At 59.5% G+C, this 21,349-nt stretch overlaps 4 protein-coding genes across 5 annotated transcripts; 1 reads left to right on the top strand and 3 right to left on the bottom strand.

The window, feature by feature from the left end:
- Positions 1-348: 348 nt before the first annotated feature.
- NAALADL1 (N-acetylated alpha-linked acidic dipeptidase like 1) lies at positions 349-8,238 on the top strand. Its single transcript, XM_020968010.2, is given in 18 exon segments — positions 349-554; positions 720-892; positions 1,109-1,230; positions 1,686-1,808; positions 2,369-2,652; positions 2,913-3,017; positions 3,290-3,375; positions 3,490-3,609; positions 3,944-4,029; positions 4,108-4,171; positions 4,307-4,374; positions 4,485-4,576; positions 4,781-4,871; positions 5,211-5,292; positions 5,370-5,543; positions 5,627-5,714; positions 7,688-7,780; positions 8,031-8,238. Coding segments are annotated over 18 exon segments (2,244 nt in total). The 3' UTR covers positions 8,218-8,238.
- A 479-nt stretch (positions 8,239-8,717) lies between these two features.
- On the bottom strand, positions 8,718-10,444 carry SAC3D1 (SAC3 domain containing 1). The gene is made up of 2 exons (XM_020968026.2): positions 9,487-10,444; positions 8,718-9,294 (listed from the first exon to the last, which is right to left on the bottom strand). The coding sequence occupies exons 1-2, from the start codon at positions 10,040-10,042 to the stop codon at positions 8,792-8,794; spliced, it is 1,059 nt and encodes a 352-aa protein (XP_020823685.1). The 5' UTR covers positions 10,043-10,444; the 3' UTR covers positions 8,718-8,791.
- Positions 10,445-10,850: 406 nt separating this feature from the next.
- On the bottom strand, positions 10,851-16,630 carry SNX15 (sorting nexin 15). The gene is given in 9 exon segments (XM_020968027.2): positions 10,851-11,508; positions 12,332-12,604; positions 13,265-13,408; positions 13,866-14,022; positions 14,225-14,340; positions 14,878-14,923; positions 14,925-14,999; positions 15,241-15,276; positions 16,423-16,630. Coding segments are annotated over 9 exon segments (1,044 nt in total). The 5' UTR covers positions 16,522-16,630; the 3' UTR covers positions 10,851-11,410.
- A 1,510-nt stretch (positions 16,631-18,140) lies between these two features.
- Positions 18,141-21,045, bottom strand: ARL2 (ARF like GTPase 2). Of its 2 annotated transcripts, none has more exons than XM_020968042.2 (5): positions 20,918-21,045; positions 19,958-20,068; positions 19,690-19,852; positions 18,751-18,831; positions 18,141-18,662 (listed from the first exon to the last, which is right to left on the bottom strand). In XM_020968042.2, the coding sequence occupies exons 1-5, from the start codon at positions 20,980-20,982 to the stop codon at positions 18,528-18,530; spliced, it is 555 nt and encodes a 184-aa protein (XP_020823701.1). In that variant the 5' UTR covers positions 20,983-21,045; the 3' UTR covers positions 18,141-18,527. The 2 variants fall into 2 exon arrangements, with proteins under 2 accessions (XP_020823701.1, XP_020823702.1); XM_020968043.2 differs by lacking the exon at positions 20,918-21,045 and adding an exon at positions 20,419-20,638.
- Positions 21,046-21,349: the final 304 nt, after the last annotated feature.

The raw sequence follows: 21,349 nt of genomic DNA, 5'->3' as shown, positions 1-21,349 counted from the left end.
GGCTGGAGCCCAGCCTCCAACTGGATGGTTGTCCACAGGAGGTGATGAGCTGGGGGTGTCAAGATGAGAGCTACTGTGGAAGCAAATTAACCCACTGGGAGAAGCGCTGAATGGTCGAGGTTGACTGGAGCCGCAAAGCTGGCAGATTCAAAGGACAGATGGGTCTCTCCCCAGCAAGGTTCCCCCTATATGGGGAAAGCTGGTTCCCTGGAGTCATGGCACCCCCTATTTCTCTCCACCCCAGGCAGGTGCAAAGTGCAGGTCCCCCAGGGTAATGGTTAACCAGGGACATGGACACCCCATCTATAAGAAGTCTCCAGCTTGGAGTGGGGGGACTTTCCTTGTACCATGCAGTGGTGGAAAGTGATCCTGAGCTTGGTGGGGCTCGCTGCCCTCTTCAGTTTGGGCATCATCCTGGGACACTTCGCCATTCCCAGGAAGGCTGACCAGCCTGACTCGACTGGCCCAGTCAGTGCCTCCCAGGACCTGGATCAGGAACTGCTGAAGGCTGTCGTGGGTCAACTGGATGCCAGCAGAATCCGGGAGAACCTCAGGTGAGCACCTCCACATTGACCCAGGCCCCACCTCTCCACCAAGGTGTTCTGACACTGACCGAGGCCCCCTTCCTACCCACAATGTCCTCACGATGACTCAGGCCCGATGCCACCCCTGCCCCCATGTCTCCCACACTGACCCAGTCTCATCTCTCCTCCCGGCAGGGAGCTGTCCTTGGAGCCCCATATGGCCACCACCTTAAGGGATGAAGATCTCGTCCAGCTCCTTCTGCAGAGATGGCAGAACCCTGAGTCGGGGCTGGACGCTGCTGAGGAAGGGATATACGAGGTGCTACTGTCCTTGCCTCATCGCGAGCAGCCCAATACGGTCCGAGTGGGTAAGGCTGGGTTCTGCCAGTATGGTGATCACAAGCAGCGGGGTGGCAGCAATGTGTCTCACCTCCCCAGAGGGTGAGGGGGCAGGCGTGGCCTGGCTCCAGTGGGGGCAGTGGTCTGTTGCACCGAGAATACTGGATATGGGGTCAGAGGTTAAGTGCTGCCTCAGACCCTCTCTTGCTGTGACCCTGGGTTTTCGTCTTCCCTTTTCCCCTCAGTGAGTCCCGATGGAACCACTCTCTTCACTGCCCAGCACAGTGAGGAAAACCTTACTGGAGAGCAAGGACACCCAGAGGTGGTGCAACCCTATGCTGCCTATGCCCCAGCAGGGACCCCTCAGGTATGCACCTTCCACTTCCCATAAGGGAACTGGGCAGGTCTCTCCCTGGATTTGGAGTTAGGAGACCAGGCAGAATCTTGGCCACTGACCAGCTGGCCAAGTCCCTTCCCTTCTGGGGGGTCTCTATCTCCCACTCTGTAAAGGAGGTGCTGCAGTTAGAAGCTTGGAGGGCTCACAGAACTGCACACTGCTCTTCCTGCCGGAACCCCCCCACCTCGTCTCCCATCTCTCCCAGACTCTCCTCTAATTTCTTTCCTCCCTCACTCAATAGCATTTTATATTTTTCCAACATTCACTTTTATAAGATTTTGAGTTCCCCATGTTTTCCTCCCTCCCCAACATGGCACGTAAGCTGATAAAGGCTCTGCATCGTCCAATCCTCTTGGACATATTTCCACATCAGTCTTGCTGTGAAAGAACCGTCTCCTCTCTGATTTCTTGTTCCTTGGGCTCAGGGTCTTCTGGTCTACGCCAACACGGGCTCGGAGAGTGATTATGCCTACCTGAAGGACCAGGGCATCAACCTCACTGGCACCATAGCCCTGACCCGCTACGGTGGGGTGGGGCGAGGAGCCAAGGTGAGCACGCATCAGATGCCTGGAGGGAGGGAACAGAAGCTGGACCACAGAGAACAGAGGGAACAGGAAGGACAGTAGGGGTATGACATGGAAGTCAGGAGACTTCTTTTAACTACAGGCTGGGTCCAAATCTGGGCTCTGCCATTAAATGCCGCTGAGTCCTTCGCCCACTGGGGGAGGTATACCGCCTTTCAGGCCAGCCGGGCATGAGGCAACCTTCTTGGACCCCTCTCTGGGCTTGTTTTCCCACCTGTAACACGAGGGCGTTGACATGATCTCTGACATTATTTCCAGGTTTGAATTCTATGATCTGAATGCTTTGTCTCCTTCCCAGTAATCTCAGTAGACCTGGTACTCGCTCCCAGGTCCTGACAGGGGCCTGGGGATGTTAACTGCAGTTGGGCACCAGGCTTTCTGTATGACAGGGTCGACTCGGTGGAATTGGGACTCCATTTATGAGATTAGTGAACCTTATTGGTGTCCCCTGACCCCAGAGCCAGAGGGTAGGGAGGGAAGGAGCCCAGAGCCAGAAGGCCGCCCCTGTCCTCTGTCCCTTGCAGGCTGTGAATGGAGCCAAACATAGAGTGATTGGGCTTCTGGTCTACACTGACCCCGGGGACATCAATGACAACCTGAGATTCCCCAATGAGACTTTTCCCCACTCCTGGGCACTGCCTCCTTCAGGGGTGGAACGTGGTTCTTATTATGAGCATTTTGGGGACCCCAAAACACCCTACTTTCCTGCTACCCCTTCTGCCTTCCGCCTGGAGAATGCTGACATCCAGGGTTTCCCCCCAATTCCCACCCAGCCTATTAGCTTTGAGGATGCCCAGCTACTGCTCTGGTGAGTTTCCCTTCCCATCCAGTTTTTTTAGGGTGGTGGTGGGGAGGCATGGTACCTTCCTTTTCACCCCCAGGGAGTACCATCTTTCCTCCTCAGGGCCCCAGCCCCCTTGGCCAGGCTGTGACACGAGAAGGGCTTCTTGGGCCTGTCCCTTCCCCTCCCCCAGGTCTCTCCACCTGTAAAACGAGGGAGTTGGAGTATTCTCTCAGGGTACTTCCAGGTTTGACTTCTATGACCCTAACCCTTTGTCTCCTTCCCAGTAACCTCAAAGGGCTCATAGCCCCTGATTCCTGGCAGGGGGCCCTGGGATGTGACTACAGCCTGGGACCAGGTTTCCTGGACAACGGGAATTTTTTCCAGGACAGGTGAAGACATCCCTTTATTCCCGAGGGTACCCACCCCCTCCCTGTGGTGCCTTTGGCCCCTCTTCCCTCCTCCCCAGAATCCCAGAGCTGGAATGGATCCCTGGGGCATCTAGTCCCTCCTCCCAGTCAGTGCAGGGATGGCCTCTAGGGAGCAACCAGGGCCTGTCCAGCCTCTGCTGAGCCCTCTCTCTTGCTACCCCTCGCCCCTTATTTCTCTACTTTTCATTGGCCATCTCTTCACCTCTCTGCACCCCTCTCTCTCTCCCCCAAAGTGAGGTGAATGTCACTGTTCACAACCAGCTGGAACTCAGGAACTCCTCCAACGTCCTGGGAATCATCCGGGGGGCCGTGGAGCCTGGTGAGGAAGCCCCTCGGTCAACCTGCCACCCCGTGCCCAGCCGCCCCTTCTGACCCTCTGCTCCACCAAGCCTGCCCCTCCCCATATCTGATCCTCTTCCCTCCTGTGCCCCAGACCGCTATGTTCTGTACGGGAATTATCGGGACAGCTGGGTCCATGGGGCTGTTGACCCCAGCAGTAGCACCGCTGTGCTCTTGGAGATCTCCAGGGTGCTGGGGACCCTGGTGAAGGCTGGTGAGGCTGCGACGCCCCTCCCCCCAGGGCCCCCCAAGCTCCCTTCCCGTGACGCAGGGCTCTCCTCCTCGCTTCCTCCCACCCCACTGCCCAAGTCCACATTCACTTCCCTCCTCCCAACCTTACAGCACGGGCACAGACCATCAAGGCCGCAGTGACATGAGGGGCTGGGTGGGATTGGGGGCCTCGGAGGTCCTAGTGGTTCTCAATCTGAGGATGGGCTGATGAACTCGATTCTCCCAACACAGACCATGGCTCCCCCTTCCTTGTCCCGCCAGTGCACCACCCTCCTGGAACCCAAACAGCTCTGTCTTCCGACTCTTGTCTCCTCCAGGAAAGTGGCGACCCCGCCGGTCAATTGTGTTTGGAAGCTGGGGGGCTGAAGAGTTTGGCCTCATAGGCTCCACTGAGTTCACAGAAGTGAGTGACCGCACAGGTGGGGCAGGTGGGAGGGTGGGGGGGAGGTTGACCTGCTAACCTTTGGCCTCTGACCCCCAGGAGTTCTTCACCAAGCTGCAGGAGCGGGCAGTGGCTTATATCAATGTGGACATCGCTGTATTTGGTAAGGTAAAGGTTGAGGCCAAGAAACCTGGGGGTTCTGTGAGTTGGGGTCCTAGGGTGAGATTGATGGGCCAGGACCCCAGGGCTCTGTGCACAGAAGACGGAGACTGACTCATGTTCGTTCCTCCTTTGTCAGCCAATGCTACCCTGAGGGTACAGGGGACCCCCCCTGCCCAGAGTGTTATCTTCACTGCAGCAAAACAGGTGCAAGGAGAGAGGGAGGGAGAGGGATGCGGGGGAGAGTCCTCCAGAGAGTCTGGGTGGGAAGGGGGGGGCAAGTGGCCGCCTTGCTTACTCCATGCCCACCTGGCCAGGTCCCAGCACCAGGGAAGAGTGGGCTGACAGTTTATGACAATTGGCTCCAATATAACAATCGAAGCAGCCCAGTTCACGGCATCATACCCAGGTGAGGAAGAGCCTGGGATCTGAGGAGACCATTGGGCCAAACAGTCAGCAAACATGTACTAAGCATCTGTCTACTACACTCCAGACACTGTGCCAGGTGTTGGGGCTGCTGCTCCTAACCTCAGTGAGCTTATATTCTACTGGGGAGCACAAAATCTGCATACAGTAAATAAACACAAACTTAGGAGCTGCCCTACCCCTGCAGCCTGGGCTCCTTGGCCTCCGGCAGTGACTATGCCGCCTTCATCCACTTCCTGGGAATCACCTCCATGGACACTGCCTACACCTATGACCCGGTGAGTGAGTCTCTGGGGCCTTGTCCCAGGGCACACACATGGGGAGGGGCCCCTAGCCCCAGGGCCCTATCTCCCCTGCCCTCTTCTCCTAAGACCCTTCCCCTGGTGTGTCTACTTGAGGGCCCCCAAAGCTGGGAGAGCCTCTTGCACCATCCCTTGCTTAGACGTTGGCCACCGGACCAGGAGCGGGGCCTATGTGTCCTTGGAGGGCCTGAGGGTCCTCATACCGGCTCAAGGGCTTGGCGTTCCCTTCTCCTGGCTCAGGCCTCCCCAGCGCCCCCTGCAGGAAACTCCCTGCACTGAGACACTGTGGCCGAACCGAACCCCTCGCTCCCCCAGAGCAAAACTTCAGCCCGGACCTACCCCACCTACCCCACTGCCTTCAACACCTTCCAGTATGTGGAGACGTTTCTTGACCCTGGTGAGTAAGAGGAGCAGGGAAGCGGGCGGGGAGTCGGGAAGCTGGGCCGATCCTACCAGGTGCCTCTTTCTGCACAGGCTTCACCAGCCACCATGCAGTGGCCCAGACAGTTGTCACCGTCCTGCTGCATTTCAGTGACAGCCTTCTGCTGCCCCTCAATGTCAGTGACTACAGCGAGACCCTCTGGAGCTTCCTCCAGGGTGCCCAGGATGAGCTGGGGCCCCTGCTGGGACAGCAAAGCATCGATCTGGGTACTGTCCACAGTGCAGCACTGGGTGCCTGGGCTGTGCCCTCCCTGGGCTGAGCTGTGGCCTCTCCCCCCCTCTTGCCACAGGGCCTCTGGTGTCAGCTGTTGAGAGGTTTGAACAGGCAGCAGCTGCCCTGGATCAGCGCATTGAAACCCTCAAGGAGAACCTGTCTGAGTGAGTCCCTGGATCCAAGGAAGGAGAGGGGCTCTCAGCCAGGGCCCCGGGAGGGAGCCGAGGGAGTCCACACTCCAGCTCCAAAGCTCTCCCAGCCCCCAGTGCCTCTAGGATCCGACCCAGGCTCTTCTCCTGGGGTTTAAAGCCCTTCCCGGTCTGGGGCCAGCCGACCTTTTTATTCCCCTTCGCAAACTTAACATTTCGGCCTGTTTGCCATTCCCTGAACATGCCGCTCACTATGTCGCCCACCTTCCTGCCTTGGCTGTCCACAAGCACTTTTAGCAACAGCTCACCACGTTCCAGGCACTGTGCTAAGTCCCAGGGAACACAGACAAAATCATGGTCCCTGCCCTCACAGAGTTCATGGTCCAATGGGAGAGACAACATGCCAACAATGATATACCTGAGGCATACGTTGTTCCTGTTCAGTCACATCTGACTCTTCATGACCCCTTTTGGGGTTTTCTTGGCAGAGATACTGGAGTGGTTTGCCATTCCCTTCTCCAGCTCATTTTACAGATGAGGAAACTGAGGCAGTGGGTTAAGTGACTTGCCCAGGGTCACACAGCTAGGAAGTGTCTAAGGCTGGATTTGAACTCAGGGAGATGAGTCTGCCTGACTCCAGGTCCAGGACTCTATCCACTGAGCCACCTAAGATATAGAGATATAGATAATATACACACATATATTTATATGTGGCATATATATATATATATATATATATATATATACAGTATAAATGGGGAGTATTCTCAAGGGAAGGTCCTCACTGTTTGGGGGGCATGGGTAGACAGTGGCATCCGAGCCACAGATGGAGTTAGGAGGGATGGCATTTTCAGCATGGAGTCAGGAGTCAGGCTGGGGAGAGGAACAGAAAGGCCAGTGTTGCTGGATAACAGAAAGTTGGGGGGAGGGGAAGGAGGGTGCTGGCTAGGAAGGGCTTGGAGTACCAGAGGATTCTGTATTTCACCCTGGAGGTGAACGGGGGTGGAGGCAGCAAGCAGCAGCGCGCGCGCGCGCGTGTGTGCGTGTGTGTGTGTGTGTGTGTGTGTGTGTGTGTGTGTGTGTGTGTGTGACAGACAGATGGACATGGTTGGACCTGCATTTTAGGAAGGGGAGGGGAAGAAGACGAGCTCAGGCTGGGACACTGTTGAGTCTGAGATGTCTACAGGAAAGCCAACAGGCAGCTGGGCTAGCTGGAGGTCAGGAGAGCAGCTGGAATTGACGGCAGACTGTCTGTCCCAGGCCTGCCCCTCTGGTGTCTCATCCTGTGTGCCCCGCCCCCCTCCTTGGAGGCATCCTTCCAAGCTCAGCTGAGGGCAGCAACCTCGAGGCCTTTCCTGAAGGCACTGGACGTGCCTTCATCACTCTCCTTGTCTCCCCCATAAGCACGCTGAGGGCAGGACCTGTTCACTGTCCCATTTGTATCTCCAGGGTCTAGTACGTGGCCTGGCACATACTTGGGGCTTAATATAAGTTTGCTAACTTGAATGGGGGGTGGGGGGCAGTTAGGTTAGTGCCAAGAAAATAAATTCAAATCCAGCCTCAGACATTTGTTAGCTGTGTGACCCTGGACAAGTTACTCAAACCTGTTTGTCTCAGTTTCCTCATCTTATCTCTAGGGCTCTGCACAAGCCTGGAATAGAAGCGCTTAATAAATGCTAGGGAAATGACTAATTAGGGCCAGCCAGGTGCCTCCACAGTGCAGAAGGCCGGGCCTGGAGTTAAGAAGACTCATCTCCCAGAGTTCAAATCTAGCCTCCGACACTTACTAGCTGTATGACCCTGGGCAAGTCACTTCACCATGTGTGCCTCAGTTTCCTCATCTGTAAAATGAGCTGGAGAAGAGAACAGCAAACTACTCCGGTATCTTTGCCAAGAAAATACCAAATGGCATTGGGGTCATGAAGAGTCAGACAGGACTGAACAACCTGAATAGAGTCTACTCTGACTACCCCCCCTTTCTGTCCCAGCCCCCTAAAGGTACGGATGGTGAATGACCAGCTCATGCTCCTGGAACGAGCCTTCCTGAACACTCATGCCTTCCCCGAAGAATACTACTACAGGTGATAAAGCCCTGACCTTTGGCCCTGGTATACCCCACACCCCATTCCTACTAGTGGCCTTGGCCCCACCTAGCCTCCAAGGCTAATGCTTTCTCTGGGGGAGCTACAAAGTCAACGCTAGCCTGGAAGGCCAGGAAGGCCCAAAAGCAGCACCAGGCTGCCCAAGCCTTCTGGGTTCAACTTGCACCTGCTCTGAACCCCAACTTCTTCCCACCCCCAAACTTTACAGCCTCCTCCTCTCTCCCTACAGTCACGTGCTCTGGGCCCCTTGAACGTCCAACGTGATGACATTCCCCGGCCTGGCCAATGCCTATGACGAGGCCGTAAAGACACCAAACGACCCCAGCACCTGGGCCAAGGTCAAGAAGCAGCTCAGCATTGCCGTGATGGCCGTGGAAGGTGCAGCAGCCACCCTGGAGCCTGTGGCCGACTTCTGACCCAGCCTCCCCGCAAATACCCCCCCCGTGTCTGTGACTGCTCCTTCCGAGATCCCCTCACCCCATCTGTGACAGCTTCCCCTGAGATTCCCTCACCCCATGTCTGTGACTGTTTCCTTCCCCTATGATCTTTTCTCTGGCAAGCCTAACTGTGCAAAAAGACTGAAAGAACATCCTTGTTCCCCTCTTTCTCTTTATCTTCAGCCCCTGAGGGCCTGGGGCCCAGAGCATACCCCTCTCCTGCCACCTCAGCAGGTGGAGGAGGATATACCAAGTAATCAACGCCTGCCACGTGGCTCTCCCCCCACCCCATATACACCTTGAACTCTGGGTTCCAATCCCACTGGCTCTTAGAAGGTGGGTGGTGACAGAAAAGACACTGGCACAACTCAGCATTTGGGGGGTGGGCAGGATGAAAGGCATATCTATTCTCTGGTTAACCTGCAGGTGCCCAGCCCACCTTTCCCTCTCCCACTCCGAATTATCCTCAGGGCCAGGCATTTAAAAAGCCAATTTTACTGGCAAGGAGTCAGGACGGGGAGGGGTCTTTGGTGCGTGGGGGAGCGGCGTGGCTTCACGGGGGTGTCCTAGGGAGGGCCTCCCCCTCCTCCCCCATCACCACCTGCTCCAGACTGCACCCCCTCAGCTTGCTCTCCACCAGCAGGGCGCAGGATAGGGCCGGGAGGGGCCCGGTGTCCGTGTAGTGGCCCCGGACGAAAATGGCCTTCTCGTCCCCGGCCTCCCCCTCCACGGCCAGCCCGTGTGCCCGGCACAGGGCCCCGGTCTCGGCCAGGCTGTCCATGGCCAGGAGGCGGGCCAGGAGGCGCAGCGGGTAGGCCTGACCTCGGGGGGTGCCCAGCGCCCGGGCCAGGGCGGCCAGTGCCCTGCGGCGGGCCGGTCCCACGTGACGCTGGGCGGCCCGGCTGGGCAGGTAGGGCAGGGCGCCGAGCAGGCGGAAGAGGCGGACGGCGTTGTCCTCTCGGAAGGCAGCGTCCACGGCTAGGGCTCGGCGCAGGGCCGGGCAGGAGCGCAGGCCGGGGGGCAGCAGCAGGACCTGGTGCAGGGCTTCCACGGAGCCTGGCGGAGCAAGGAGCCAGGGATCAGCACCGCGGACAGCGCCCGGCCTCCTCTCCCCTCCCCGCCCCGGGGCCGGACTAGGGGGGGTGCCTGGTGCGTGGGGTCACAAGCCAGGCCTTGGCGCCCGAGCTCTTCGGCCCTCTGGGCCTCAGTCTCCCCATCTGCACAAGGGGCCTGCCCCCGGGCACTCACCCAGGTTGTAAAGCAGAAAGAGACTCTGGAAGAAGCCCTGGCGCGGGTGCACCTCGGCGCTGTCGGCGTAGCAGCGGCGCAGGGAGCCGAAGGCCTCCTGCATCTGCGTGTGCAGCAGCTGCGGGTCCAGCCCCGCGCCAGAGCCCTTGCCGGGGTGGCCGCCAGGCGGTCCGGGCACGCAGAGCTGGCAGGCGAGTGCGGCCTCGAGCACGGCGGCGGCGTCCCGCGGGGGCGCCGAGGGCTGCAGGAGCAGGTCGAGGCGCACGGCGCGCAGCCGGTCCCACACGAAGGCGGCCACGTCGGGCGGGGGCACGTCGGCGCGGCCGGCCACCTCGGCCGCCAGGTAGCGCACGGTGGCGAGCAGCACGCGCGGCGGCCGCAGCTGGCTCGGGAGCGGGCGCGCCTTGCCCGCCGCCGGCCGCGCGTACTCCTTGACGGCGCGCGCAGGGGCCGCCTCCAGCCGGTGCAGCCGCCGCTGCCGTTCACGCGCCGCGCGCTCCGCCTCGGGGCACAGGTCCGGGCACGTGCCCAGCGGGAGCGCGCCGCCCTGAGGCATCCTGGGTCTCGGAGCGCGCGAGAACGCGTGCGCCGGCGGAGGAAGGGAAAGAGGGGAGGAGGCTCAGGGCTGGCTCGTCCAGGCCCGGCCCCCAACACCTCCTCCTCAGCCCTCGCTCCTCTTCAGCTCTACCCCCCTTCCTTCCCTTCCCCCCCCGCCGCACTTCCCGCTTTTGGGCGGGGCCCCCAAGCCCTCCCCACGTGACGCTGGCCTCGGCCCTGTCTCGGCCCCGCTGTTCAGCCTTTCACAGCCGTGGGACTTGGCGCCATCTCCAGGATCCCAACGTCTCACCCCACCAGTTTCCTGAGCAGCCGCCAGACCGAATCCTTCACGTCTTATCCGACTTGTCGGCTACGCCCCCGTCAGTGGGCCCCGTACCCCGGCCACGCCCCCCAGGGCTGAAGCGACCGCCTTCACGATGCTGTCCAATCACAGCATTGTCTGCTTTGCTTAGCCCCGCCTCTCCCCCAATCACAGCTACCATTTTCCTAGCCACGCCCCTACCGGCCTCCCTCTATGCTGAGGAACAAGCCTCAACAGGCTGCCTTACTTGGCCCCACCCACCCAATCATGGCCCTGCCCTCCTACTCGCTACTTCCGGCTTCCGCCTGCCAGGACACACCTGAGCAGTGATAGAGGCTTGGCCCAGTTCCATAATGCACCGCGTGGTGCCCGTTGATGACGCGTGAGCCCGTAAAGTGGCAATGGACCACCAGGTCTCCTCCCCTAGTGCCCCTCGCCGTAAGCCTAGGTCTAGCTTTCCCAGAATGCTTCGCGTTGTAGTCCAGGCTGCCAGAAGAGGCTTCCGTTCTTTCCAATGCATTCAGCAAGCATTTATTAAGTGCCCGAGATGCGCTGGGCACCGGAATAGAGAGACAGAAGCCCCTGCCTTCCTCGGGGAACCACGTGTACACAGATTAGCCATTCATTCATTCACTCCAGGCCAGACAGTGAGGAGGGAAGGCATTCCTGGCATGGGGAATGGCCCGGGCAAAGGCATGAAGGTGGGAGATTGCCAGTGTGTGGTCAGAGTGGTGAGGGAGGGCGGGGTCATTGGGGCCGGGCAGTGCAGTGGTCTGAAGGGCACTTAGGGAATGTCGAATTGGCAGTTGTGTGGACCCCAGCTTGGGGGAGGGGCTGGTCAGTTACCCCAGATCGCTGGACATTGGAGAAGAGGGAAAGACTCCTCCTCTGAGACCCCCACTTTTTCAGCACCTCTGTGAGACCCCCAAGCACTGTCCTCATGACATCCCTTTGGGGGGGCAGTGCAAGTATGCTGACCCCCATCTGACAGATGGGGAAACTGAGGCCAGGTCTCCAAGGTCTCTCGGATGGGCCGGCCAGCAGCATCTGGGTAGGAAGGCAGGCTCATGGCTGCAGGTGGAGACGCAGGATCTCTTCAGCCCGCTGCAAGTACTCTGCCACCTTCCTCTTCACCCCTTCTTGGCGGGCACAGTTGGGGTCACCTGTGGGGAGCAGTCCAGGGCCTCAGGCTTCTGGTCTGGCTGGCCTCAGGGGCCCCTCTGAGCTCATCTCCCCCACCCCTAATACCTGGGCACAGATAATTCAGAAAGAAGGAACAATCCCACCCTTTCTTCTTACAGAGAGGGAAACTGAGGGCCAAAAAAGAAAATAGACTTGTCCACCATCACTCAGGAAGACAGGAGCAGAGAGCTTGAATCTGAACTCAGAGCCTCTGACTCCAAAGCCAGGGTCCCTTCCTTCAAACCATGTGTGCCTGCTCTCAAGGGGCTCCTGGTAGGCTCGCTCAGCCCCCTGAGATCAGGCCCTACCTCACATCTCTGTTCCACCAGGGCTCAGTTGCTAGGCTGGGCTTGGAGTCAGGAAGCCCTGAATTCAAATCCAGCCTTTGACATTTGATAGCTGTGGGGTCCTGGGACCTTCACGTCCGCTTCAGTTTCCTCATCAATAGGAAGGGGATAACTGGCACACAGTTGGCGTTCTATAAATGCCAGTAGTGATTATTATCAGGGCCTTCCAAAAACCAGAGTCTAGGCCGCCTTGTTTCTGCCTCCACCCCCCACCCCGGGTGTCTTCTCTCCTCCTCCTGCGTTTCCCAGTCACTGGGGCATGTCTCTGCCTCCTTCCCTGCTACAATATGTGCCCCTCGAGGACAGGGTCTGGTGGGGCTCTTCTGCACTGTTAGCGGGCGGGCTCAGCCTGACCTGAGCGTGTCCTGCTGGGGCTCTGACCCCAAGGGCCGCCACGAAGGAGCCTCAGGGTGTCCCCACCAGCCCCTCCTAGAGAACCCTGAGGGTCCCAGCTCACCCGGCACCCCCTGGAGGAGGAGGTCCACTCCGTCCCGGTACCCCTGCAGGGCCGCAGCGTAGGCCCCTGCTCGCTCGTCCTTCAGGGCCTGGGTGATGAGCTCTGTAGCGCGGGTCAGGTAGGCTGGGCGTGGGCCCTCCTCCTCCTCTTCCTCCTCCTCCTCCTCTTCGCCCCCTCCCGGCTCCCAGGGCGACTGGCCGAGGGTCTGGGGCTCTGCCCCCAAGGCTGCCAGGTCAGCTACGTGAGTGGGGCTGGGTCTGGGTCCGGCCCCTTCTGCAGCCCAGAGAAGAGGGGCTCAGGGCCACCAGCCCTCGCCTCCCCGCCCCACCCACCACTCTTCAGAATCTCCCAAGTTTGGGGCCACCGGTGACCGGACACGTCCCCATGGCTGATCCTGTCGGTAGGCCTAGCAGGGGAGAGCTTCAAACAGATGAGGCTGAGCCCCGCTCCACTGACCACAAGGTCGGGGGACAGGCAGCAGGAAGCCCTGGGTTCAAATCCCATCTCAGGCTTACTCAGTGTGTTCCCCCATGGAGCCTCAGTTTCCCTTTCTATACAATGAAGATGGAAATCCTTCTGCCTCCTCCTTGGACCGCTGCCAGCTTCGAGTTGGCTCCACCAGGACCCTCGGCCTTCGCTGTCATGGGTGAAGAGCCTCAGGCTGCGTTACCCCTACTAAGGGTCAAAGCCAGGTCTCCTCTGGCTAAAATAAGTTTTCGCTCCCTGGGTGGAAAGCCACAAGGCTGGGCAAGGACTCCCCCGTCCCCCATCCCCCATGCTGGCCAGTGGTGACTGCCGGCCATTATCTGGGCGGGGAGGGCCCTCCCAGTATATGCTCCCCAAGGAATGACCTGGCTTTCATTCAAATACTCATCACCTCCCAGGGGAGTCCCCCACACCCCACTTCTTCCTGCTGGCCCCCCACTACGCAACCTTCTTTGGAGAACGGGTCAAAGAGCGCCAGCTCAGCCTCGGTGAGTGGCCCTCGGGCCACGGGGCCTGTCTCTTCCTCGGGAGCCCCACAGTCAAACAGAAGATCGAGGGCCTCCTGGGCAGGGCTGGAGGGAGGCTGGTCCCCTGTGGAAAGAAGCCACAAGGGGTCTGCACCTGTGTAGAGCTGCCCCAGGAGCTGCCTTTTCTCCCCTCACGGTAGGACCAAGGCAGCAAGTCACTGAGCATTTACTGGATGCCTGCTGTATGCCAGGGAGCTGGGAAGGACCTTGGGCCCTCTGCCCAACCCTCCTTTTACAGAGGAAACAGAGGCCCAGCTCCACCGTCCCAGTGTCACATAGCTAAGTGTCAGAGGGAGGATTTGAACTCAGGTCCTCCTGAGTCCAAGCCCAGTGCTCCAGTCACTGTGCCACACTGCCTCTCCAAGAGGTACGTGCCCCCAAAAATAAACGTAAAGGCCACTGAGGAAGAGGGTAACAACTGAGAGCCGGGACAGCACTCATCAGGAGTGGGGGGGTGAGGAAGGGGCTGGCCCTCGGGGGGCACGCTCAGGGCGAAGCAGCCCACGGGCCTGCTCCAGTACCTGGCTTCTCATTCTCATCCCCAAGCTCCTCCCGGCCCAGCCGCTCTGCTGGCAGAGGCTGGGGGAGGCGGGCCTCTTCCGGGGGTGGGGTGGGCACCAGGGGCGGCGGCAGGATGTGCAGGTCACTGGGCTCTAAGGGCCGGGTCACGTCCCCACCCTACATGAGGAGAAAGTTTGGAGGGGTCATCAGATCCAGGAGCCGGAGCTTAGCGATCCCTGAATCCCACCCGAGGGGGAGCCTGAGGCAGAAGAGACAGGCACAAGGCCGCTCCCAAGGGGTCTTATGAGTCTGGACAGGGCGATGCTCCTGCCATGGGTGGGGGTGCCCCTGGGGGCCCGGGATCGGGGGAGACACGTACGCGGAAGAATTCCTTGAGCTGGGGGCTGTTGTTGAGGGCAGGAATGTTGACGGTGAAGCGCAGCATGGCCTCCGCTGCCTTCCTCCGCTCCTCAATCACGGAGGCTTCGAAACGGCCTGTGACCAAGGATCCGAGAGAGCCTTGAGGCATCCCTCCCCTACAGAGTGCCCCGACGGCCCTCTTAAGTGGCCGCGGAGAAAACACCCAGCGTCACTGGGACAAGGTCTGGCAGCCGGCCGAAGATCTGAGGTCTCTGAGCCAGACGGACGGGAGGAGGGGGCCTCCGTGGGGCCTGCACAGGTGTGCCATCAGCACGCCCCCATCTCAAACGAACCTACCCACCAACGTCCTGTTCTCAATTAAAACTTGTTTTTCTTAATCACCCCTTGTAGCCTTTCATCCCTCCTGCTTGTAATGGATGTGTGGGCTCAGCGGTAGCTGTCATGCAGGAGGGGATTTGGTGTCCTGCTGGGCCCCCAAAGACAAAAGCAGGAGCAGGGGGAGGCAGGGAGAGGCGGTTCTGGCTGAGGGTCAGGGAACCTCCTGGGGTGGCCCAGGGCTCCCCACTGCCTGCCCCTGTGGGGGGCCCACAGTCCAGGGGAGTCTGGGACTTCTGGGCTCCCCACCTCCGGCCCCCTGCAGAGGACACTCACCAAAGACCTGTGCCCGGGGAAAGGCCGGGAATTCCTCCAGGCGGCGGGAAAAGGTTTCGGTGGGTGTAGGCCAGATCCCCGTGCAGGCGGCGGAAGTCACTATAGCGTTTCCAGATGACCACCTGGGCCAGAGAGGGGACCAAAAGTCACGGCCTGGCACCGAGAGCCGCAGGGGCCTCAGACCCGTTGAGGCCCCGAGAGGGGACAGGACTTGTCTAAGAGGTGGTCCTTCCACCCTCAGGGCTGGGCCCAGGCAGCCCCCTCCTACCACCCGGGACTTAGACAAGGGGGCTGCCTTCAGGAAACAGCTTCCCCCACGGGGAGTATCCAGTCACAATGGGAGGGGCCCTTCTCAAGAGTTACCTCCTTGACATCCTCTTGGTTAGTCTTGGAGATGAACTGAGAGAGAAGAAAGCCAGGGAAGGTAAGGGGCTATCCAGGCCTGGTCCCCTGCCCGGCCCCCCCCAGCCCACCCACTTGGAAGGACAAAGCTTCCCTCGTCTCTGCGGTAACTGGGGAGAAGAGAACACTGCAGTCAGGGGAGAGTTGGATCCTAGATTTGGGAAGACCTGAATTCAACTCTAGCCTGAGACCTTGGGCAAGTCATTTAACCTCTGGCTGCCTCAGTTTCCTCCACTGTAAAATGGGGACAACAACATTTCCCCCACCCCAAGATGTTATGAGTATCAAATGAGAAAGCAGGTAAACCGAGGCAAATCTTAAAGCGCAATGATGGCAATGTGGTTATAGTTATTACTATTAATAGAGGTGCTTAATAGACTTGCAGTCAGGAAGACAAGGGTTCCAGCTGTGTGACCTTGGGCAAGTGGCTTAAACCTTTCCAAGCCTCAGTTTCCACATCTGTAAAATGCTGTAACAGCCCCTCCCAAGACGGAAGGGAGGAGGAAGGGGGCGCAGCAGTCACCCCCAGAGCAGTGGGTAGATTTGGGGGGCGGGAGACGGAGCCTCTTCCACCCTTGAACGTCCGGTTTGGGGGAGAAAACCCAGCAAACGACCCCCGCCTGCGCCATTAATTACGTAGAAAGAAGGAGTAACACTGGCCAGGAACCAGCGAGGTGAAGTTTTACTATGTGCCAGGGACGCTAACCGGGGCGCGTAACTCTGGGGGAGCTTTCACTGTCCGCGACCTCTGCTGTCTCAACTCAATCCCGCTGTGAGGGAGGAGCCCATTTCACAGACGAGGAAACTGAGGCTTTCCCAGCGGCTCCCCCCCCCCAGCCACCCGCCGTGCTCTGGGGGCTGCAAGGAGAGTCATTTCGCAAAGAGAGGCAGCAGCGCCTAGCTTTTTATAAGGCGGATTACATAAAGTAAGGGCAACCCCAAACAACTCTGGAGCTGGGGCCCCGCCCACCCTGGCCCCGCCCCCTCGCGTCACCGTTAAAGGAACCCAGACGACGTTTCCCTCCCTTTCCCGTAAATTAGTGTAGTCCTAAATTCCCGCAGAGGCTCCACCCCCACCTGACACTCCGGATCCGCCCACTTAAAAGGCCCCCTCCTCTTAAAGGAGCCTTGTGCCTCATTCACCTGGGCGGTCACTTTGTACTCGGTGTAGCCCTTGGGATGGGTCCGCGTGTCCGACACTGTATACAGCCGCCGGAAGTCGTCCTTTGCTTTGAGGGACATCCTTGAGGAGCCGGAGCCCAGCGGACCCCGGCGCCTCGGCCTGGCCGCGGGCCTCCTCCTCCAAGCCGTCCCCTCCCCTCCCGTCCAGCCTCCGACAGGCACCGCCTCTTCTGCGCGTGCGCAAGACTCTGCTAGGCTTCTCCCGCTGAACCCCACCCCACCCCACCCTCCAGGAGATGCTGAATGTAGGGACGGTCCTAAAACTCTGTGTTCTTCGGAAAGGCTTAGAATGAGCCACTCGATAGTGGCCCTGGAGCCTGGGGAAGGCCATCAGTGCCTCGGACTCCAGGCAACAAACGTTTATGAAGCACCTACTACGTGCCAGGCACTGAGCCAAGCAATTCACAGGACTCCGAGCTGAAACGATCAGTCCAAGGAAGGTCTGTCCGTCAGACAGCAAGCAGCTCAGCCCGGCCCCCAGGTAGCCCAAGTGGGCGGGTCCCGGTGATGAGCCTCCCTTCTTCTGCTAGTGCCGAGGGCTCCCAACCCATGTAAACTGCTCAAAGGCAGTGATCTAGGCACAGTCCTAGGTTAGGGCTGGACAGCTCCTAAATGCAAGCCCGGAATTCAAGTGCCGCCCCAGGTGCTTCCTGCGCCTGGCTGTGCCTCAGTGTCCCCCTCTGTAAAACGGAGACCATAGCAGGCCCAGGGTTGTCACGAGGACAAAATGACCGCCGGTTAAGCGCTCGCTGTTAGTGTCGGAGGCTCACGAACCGACCTTTGCTGCGGCCGGACCAACAGATGACCTTCTCGGGAGCTACACTTGGGAGCATCCTTTCTTCTCCTTGTAGAGGAGTCCGAGTGCTGCTCTGGGCGGCACCCATACCTTGTGCCTGGAGCAGGGGATTGGCGCCTTCTTACCTAACTGAATCATCGAGGCGTCGGCCTCGGCTCTAGCACAGCCTGCAGCTTTGGACATAATTACTCAGGCCCGGGGGCTCCCGCTGCTGCAAGCTCCCAGATGCCTTTGCCATCTCCTCATCTCTCTTCAGCTTCAATTCTCTCCTAAGCCCATTTCTTCTGCCCTGGTCAGTGTGAAGATGACCCTTTCCTGACGGAAAAGAGGCTCTCATGCCTTCCCCACCTGACATTCCCTGTTCTAAAGTCTCATCACCTCCCCACCCCATCTCTGACATCCTAGGTTCCAAGTTTACTCCCATCTCCAATATTTCACGTCTAAGTGAAAACCAGATCATTTTCCAGAAAAATTAGTGTAAAAGCTGGAGGGGCAGGTCAGGGCCCAGAGGGCAGTATCCCAGGAGCTCAGCAGTCATCTAGGGAAGCCTGGTCAGCCCTGGCCAACAGCCTCTTCCTGTTCCTCACCCACACCCTCCGCTGGCCACAGAGGCCCACGTGTGAAACGCTCGTCCTCTTACGAGTTTCCAGCATCCTCCCAGACAGTTCTAGAGCTGCCTTCTGGAGGTGGCCTTTCCTGCTATCCCCCAACTGCTGGCAGGGGGTGGCCACGTCCTTCTCTGGAAGAATGTCGCTGATTCCTCCAGCCTTTGGGGGTGCTCTGTTCGTGGCCACGCCTCTCTCTGGGCACAAAGGGGAGACAGTGTGTGGAAGCCTCAGCCCTTGGCAGCAGGGGACCCGGGGAGGAAGGAGACCACAGGAGCCAGGGGCACAGAGGGCTTTTATTCTGACAGCCGAGCTGAGGAAGGGCCCTGGAGAGGCAGGGCAGCTCTTCCCGTTCCTCCACCAATCCACAGACAAAGCGCTGCAGGAGGGACAAGGGTTAGGGGATGGGGGCCGCTCCTCCCCAGGGAGGAAGGTGCTCCCACAGAGCAGCAGGGTCTCTCCTGTTAAACAGCGCGAGCAGCATCTGGTTATGACATGGGGAAGGAGGCATTAGTGGGGGTCCTGTGGGCTTCTGTCCCCCTCCAGTCCTGGCTCCCTGCGGGGCCCTGGGCCAGACAGGATCAGGACAGAGGGATGGTCTGCAGGAGCCAGGGATGCGTCGAGGGGCCGCCCTTCAGGGTCAGTCCAGGAGCTGGGGGGGGGGGTCACTCTGAAGTGAAGATGCGGCTGGAGATGTCGTCCAGTAGCCAGTCAACCCCCAGAAGCAGGTTTTCTCCCGTCACTGCACTGCAGCCCTGGATGCACCAGTGGTGACTGCGGATGGCGTCTAGCTCCAGGATCTGAAGGAGGGACAGCAACCCTCAGAAAGCAGCCCCCCAACCCTCCATCCCAGCCAGCCCCTCGAGGGCCCTTGAGGCCTCAACTCACCTCTCGAATGGCATTAGAGGACAGAGCCCCAGGGAGGTCCTGCTTGTTGGCAAAGATCAGGAGAGTGGCTCCTGCCAGGCGCTAAGAGGGAAAGAAAGGTGGCGGTAGGGCCAAGAAGGGACCCAGGGAGCTCTGAGCTGGTCAGCCCACTGTGAGCCACTCTAGGCACAGCTGCCAGGGCAGCATGAGGGAGGTGGGGGAAAGGGACACGAATGGAATCAGTGGACACTTGTATGCTCTACGTGTATGCATAACGTGTACGTGTATGTGCACAACGTGTGCATCTGTGTAGCAAACAGTGAGACGTGATGACCAAAAACACTCCACAGGAAGCAGCTGCCTGGTCTCTGGGTGAAGAGCTGGACTCAGCATCTGTGGGGGGGAGGGCACCTCGCTGCCATGGCTCCTCACTGGCTGCCTGGCATCCCAGTTCCCGTCTCCTTCTCCAGCTTTGTCATGTGACTCCCTTCCTGGGTTCCCCAATCCACTTTCTTCTGCTGGCCATCTGGCCTCTTCCCTCCGTAACCTCGTGTCAGAATCTTTGCTTTGTGTCCTGCCTGTGTAATTGTCACGTCCTCCGGTACACTCTCTGATTGTGTGCTTATATCTTTGTTACTCCCCAGTGCCTAGCACGGTACCTAGCACACAGCAGGAAATGAATGTGTGTTGATTCAAATTAACATTGATCTGTGATCTTTTTTTCAACCAAGCAAGCATTCATTAAGTACCCACTATGTGCTCGGCATTCTGCTAGGTGCTGGGCATGCAAAGACAAAAGCAAGAGTCCCTGCCCTCAAGGAGCTTATTTTTCTGTGCCTCAGTGTCCCAAGAAGGCAGGGCTCAGTGTGCTCTGCCCTAGAGTGGTCTTCCTTCCCCACTCGGACAGGGACAGGCTGTGCCCCCGTTCTTCCTGGCCCCCCAGCCCCAGGCGTCGCCTACCTCCTCCACGAGCAGGCTCTCCAGCTCCCGCCGGCAGTCCTGCATGCGCTGCTGGTCAGCACTGTCCACCACCCAGATGAGGCCATCCGTGCTCTCGAAGTAGTTCCGCCAATAGGAGCGGAGGGACTTCTGGCCACCCACATCCCAGATGTTCAGCTTGAACCTGGTGGAGGAAGAGGGGGAAAGCACAGAGAGATGGATGGGTCAGGCCGTGCCGCGGATCGTGAACGCGGGGGCGTGAGCGAGTGGGCCTCGGGGTCTCCCTCACCCTCGGTGTTCCAGGGTCTTGATGTTGAAGCCCAGGGTGGGTGAGATGGTGTCGATGTCTTCCCCGTTGAACTTCTTCAGGATGGTGGTCTTCCCCGCATTGTCCAGACCGCTGGGGGGTGGGGTTAAGGAGACAGTGACCCATTCAACCTCTGGGAAGGAAGCCTTCCAATCCTCCCAAAGGAGGGAAGTGACTTACCCAAGGTCATACAGAAACAGGACTAGAGCGTCTAGTGCAGAAATGAAAGGATCCCATCAATTCTACAAACATAAGTTGAGCACGTACTGTGTGCTCAGCACTAGGGTGCCAAGATAAATAATTTTTAAAAGGCACGCAGGCCCTGCCCTCAGGCAGTTTCTAGTCTACTGACAGAACTAGACTGGCACAAAGTTAAGCTTGAGGGAAGGGTTACAAGAAAGGGCTCTGGGAGGGAAGGCAACATGCATTCATGAAGTGCCTACTGTGTGCCAGGCTGTCCTCCGGGAGCTGCCAGTCTAGCGAGAGCCCACATGCGGACAATCCGGCCCGGCAGGGCTCCCGAGACCCTCCCAGGCGACAGCCACGCTAGGATTCGGCCGGACTGCTCCACTCACTCCCTGTTCTGAGTCCTCCACCTGCCATCTCCCACCTCCACGCGCTCCCTCCCGTGCCCCCCGAGCAGGTGGTCCATTCCACTTTTCTCCCTGCACCCCCCTCTGCTTGGGGACATTTGGTTTAAGTCCCTACAGGCAGCCCTCCCCCGTTTTGGGCCTGGATAGTACGGACCAATCCCCACCCCACCCCCTCCAAAGGCTATTGGTTGCTCCCGGCTACGTAACCCACGCAGGGCAGTTGGTACGTCCCGGCCCGGCCCAGAGCGGCGCGTCCTCCCTCCCCCCACCCAGTAGGAGCGCATGGTAGCACCCGCCCGCGCCTCTCCCTCGCCCCCGGACCCCGAGGGCTCTGTGAGCTCGAGGATACAGCATGAGGAGCCGCAGCTCCCGCTCCTTCTGCTTCATCTTCTTCAGGATGGTCAGGAGCCCCATGGTCCCAGCCTCCCCTCCCCGCCGCTGCGCCTTTCTAGTCCGGGACCCCGCTCCCTGCTCTCATTGGCTAGCGCGCCGTCCAGCAGCAACCCGATTGGCCCGGCCCTTGTTTGGGCCCGCCCCTTGTCGCCGGGAGCCGGCGGCTGGGGAAGGCACCGCCCTGCCGGAGCGGGCGGGGTCGGAGCTACAGAGGGCGGCTGGGCCCAAGTTAGCCTGCCTCCGCCGTTTAACCCCTCGTGTACCGGCCCGCGCCGAAGCCGAGCCTCGGGACGGGAGGGAGCCCCGGAGTGGTCGGCCCCCCAGATTCACACTGTGCACATTTACACAGCGGTGGGGCCGTGGAAGGGGGTCGGGGCAGAACGGGGTT

This window comes from Phascolarctos cinereus, unplaced genomic scaffold, assembly GCF_003287225.1.
Source record: "Phascolarctos cinereus isolate Bilbo 61053 unplaced genomic scaffold, phaCin_HiC Scaffold_9;HRSCAF=440, whole genome shotgun sequence".
NCBI lineage: Eukaryota > Metazoa > Chordata > Mammalia > Diprotodontia > Phascolarctidae > Phascolarctos > Phascolarctos cinereus.
This window is presented reverse-complemented; position numbering and strand designations above follow the sequence as displayed.

What these genes read in the sequence shown, in the direction of transcription:
- SAC3D1 (XM_020968026.2), bottom strand. Translation starts at nt 10,042, where the DNA reads ATGCCTCAGGGCGGCGCGCTCCCGCTGGGCACGTGCCCGGACCTGTGC. An exon ending in CTTTCTGCTTTACAACCTGG is followed by an intron (nt 9,295 to 9,486) that starts GTGAGTGCCCGG and finishes TTGCTCCGCCAG; the next exon opens with GCTCCGTGGAAGCCCTGCAC.
- ARL2 (XM_020968042.2), bottom strand. Translation starts at nt 20,982, where the DNA reads ATGGGGCTCCTGACCATCCTGAAGAAGATGAAGCAGAAGGAGCGGGAG. An exon ending in GAGCTGCGGCTCCTCATGCT is followed by an intron (nt 20,069 to 20,917) that starts GTATCCTCGAGC and finishes CCCACCCCCCAG; the next exon opens with CGGTCTGGACAATGCGGGGA. An exon ending in AAGACCCTGGAACACCGAGG is followed by an intron (nt 19,853 to 19,957) that starts GTGAGGGAGACC and finishes TTCCTCCACCAG; the next exon opens with GTTCAAGCTGAACATCTGGG.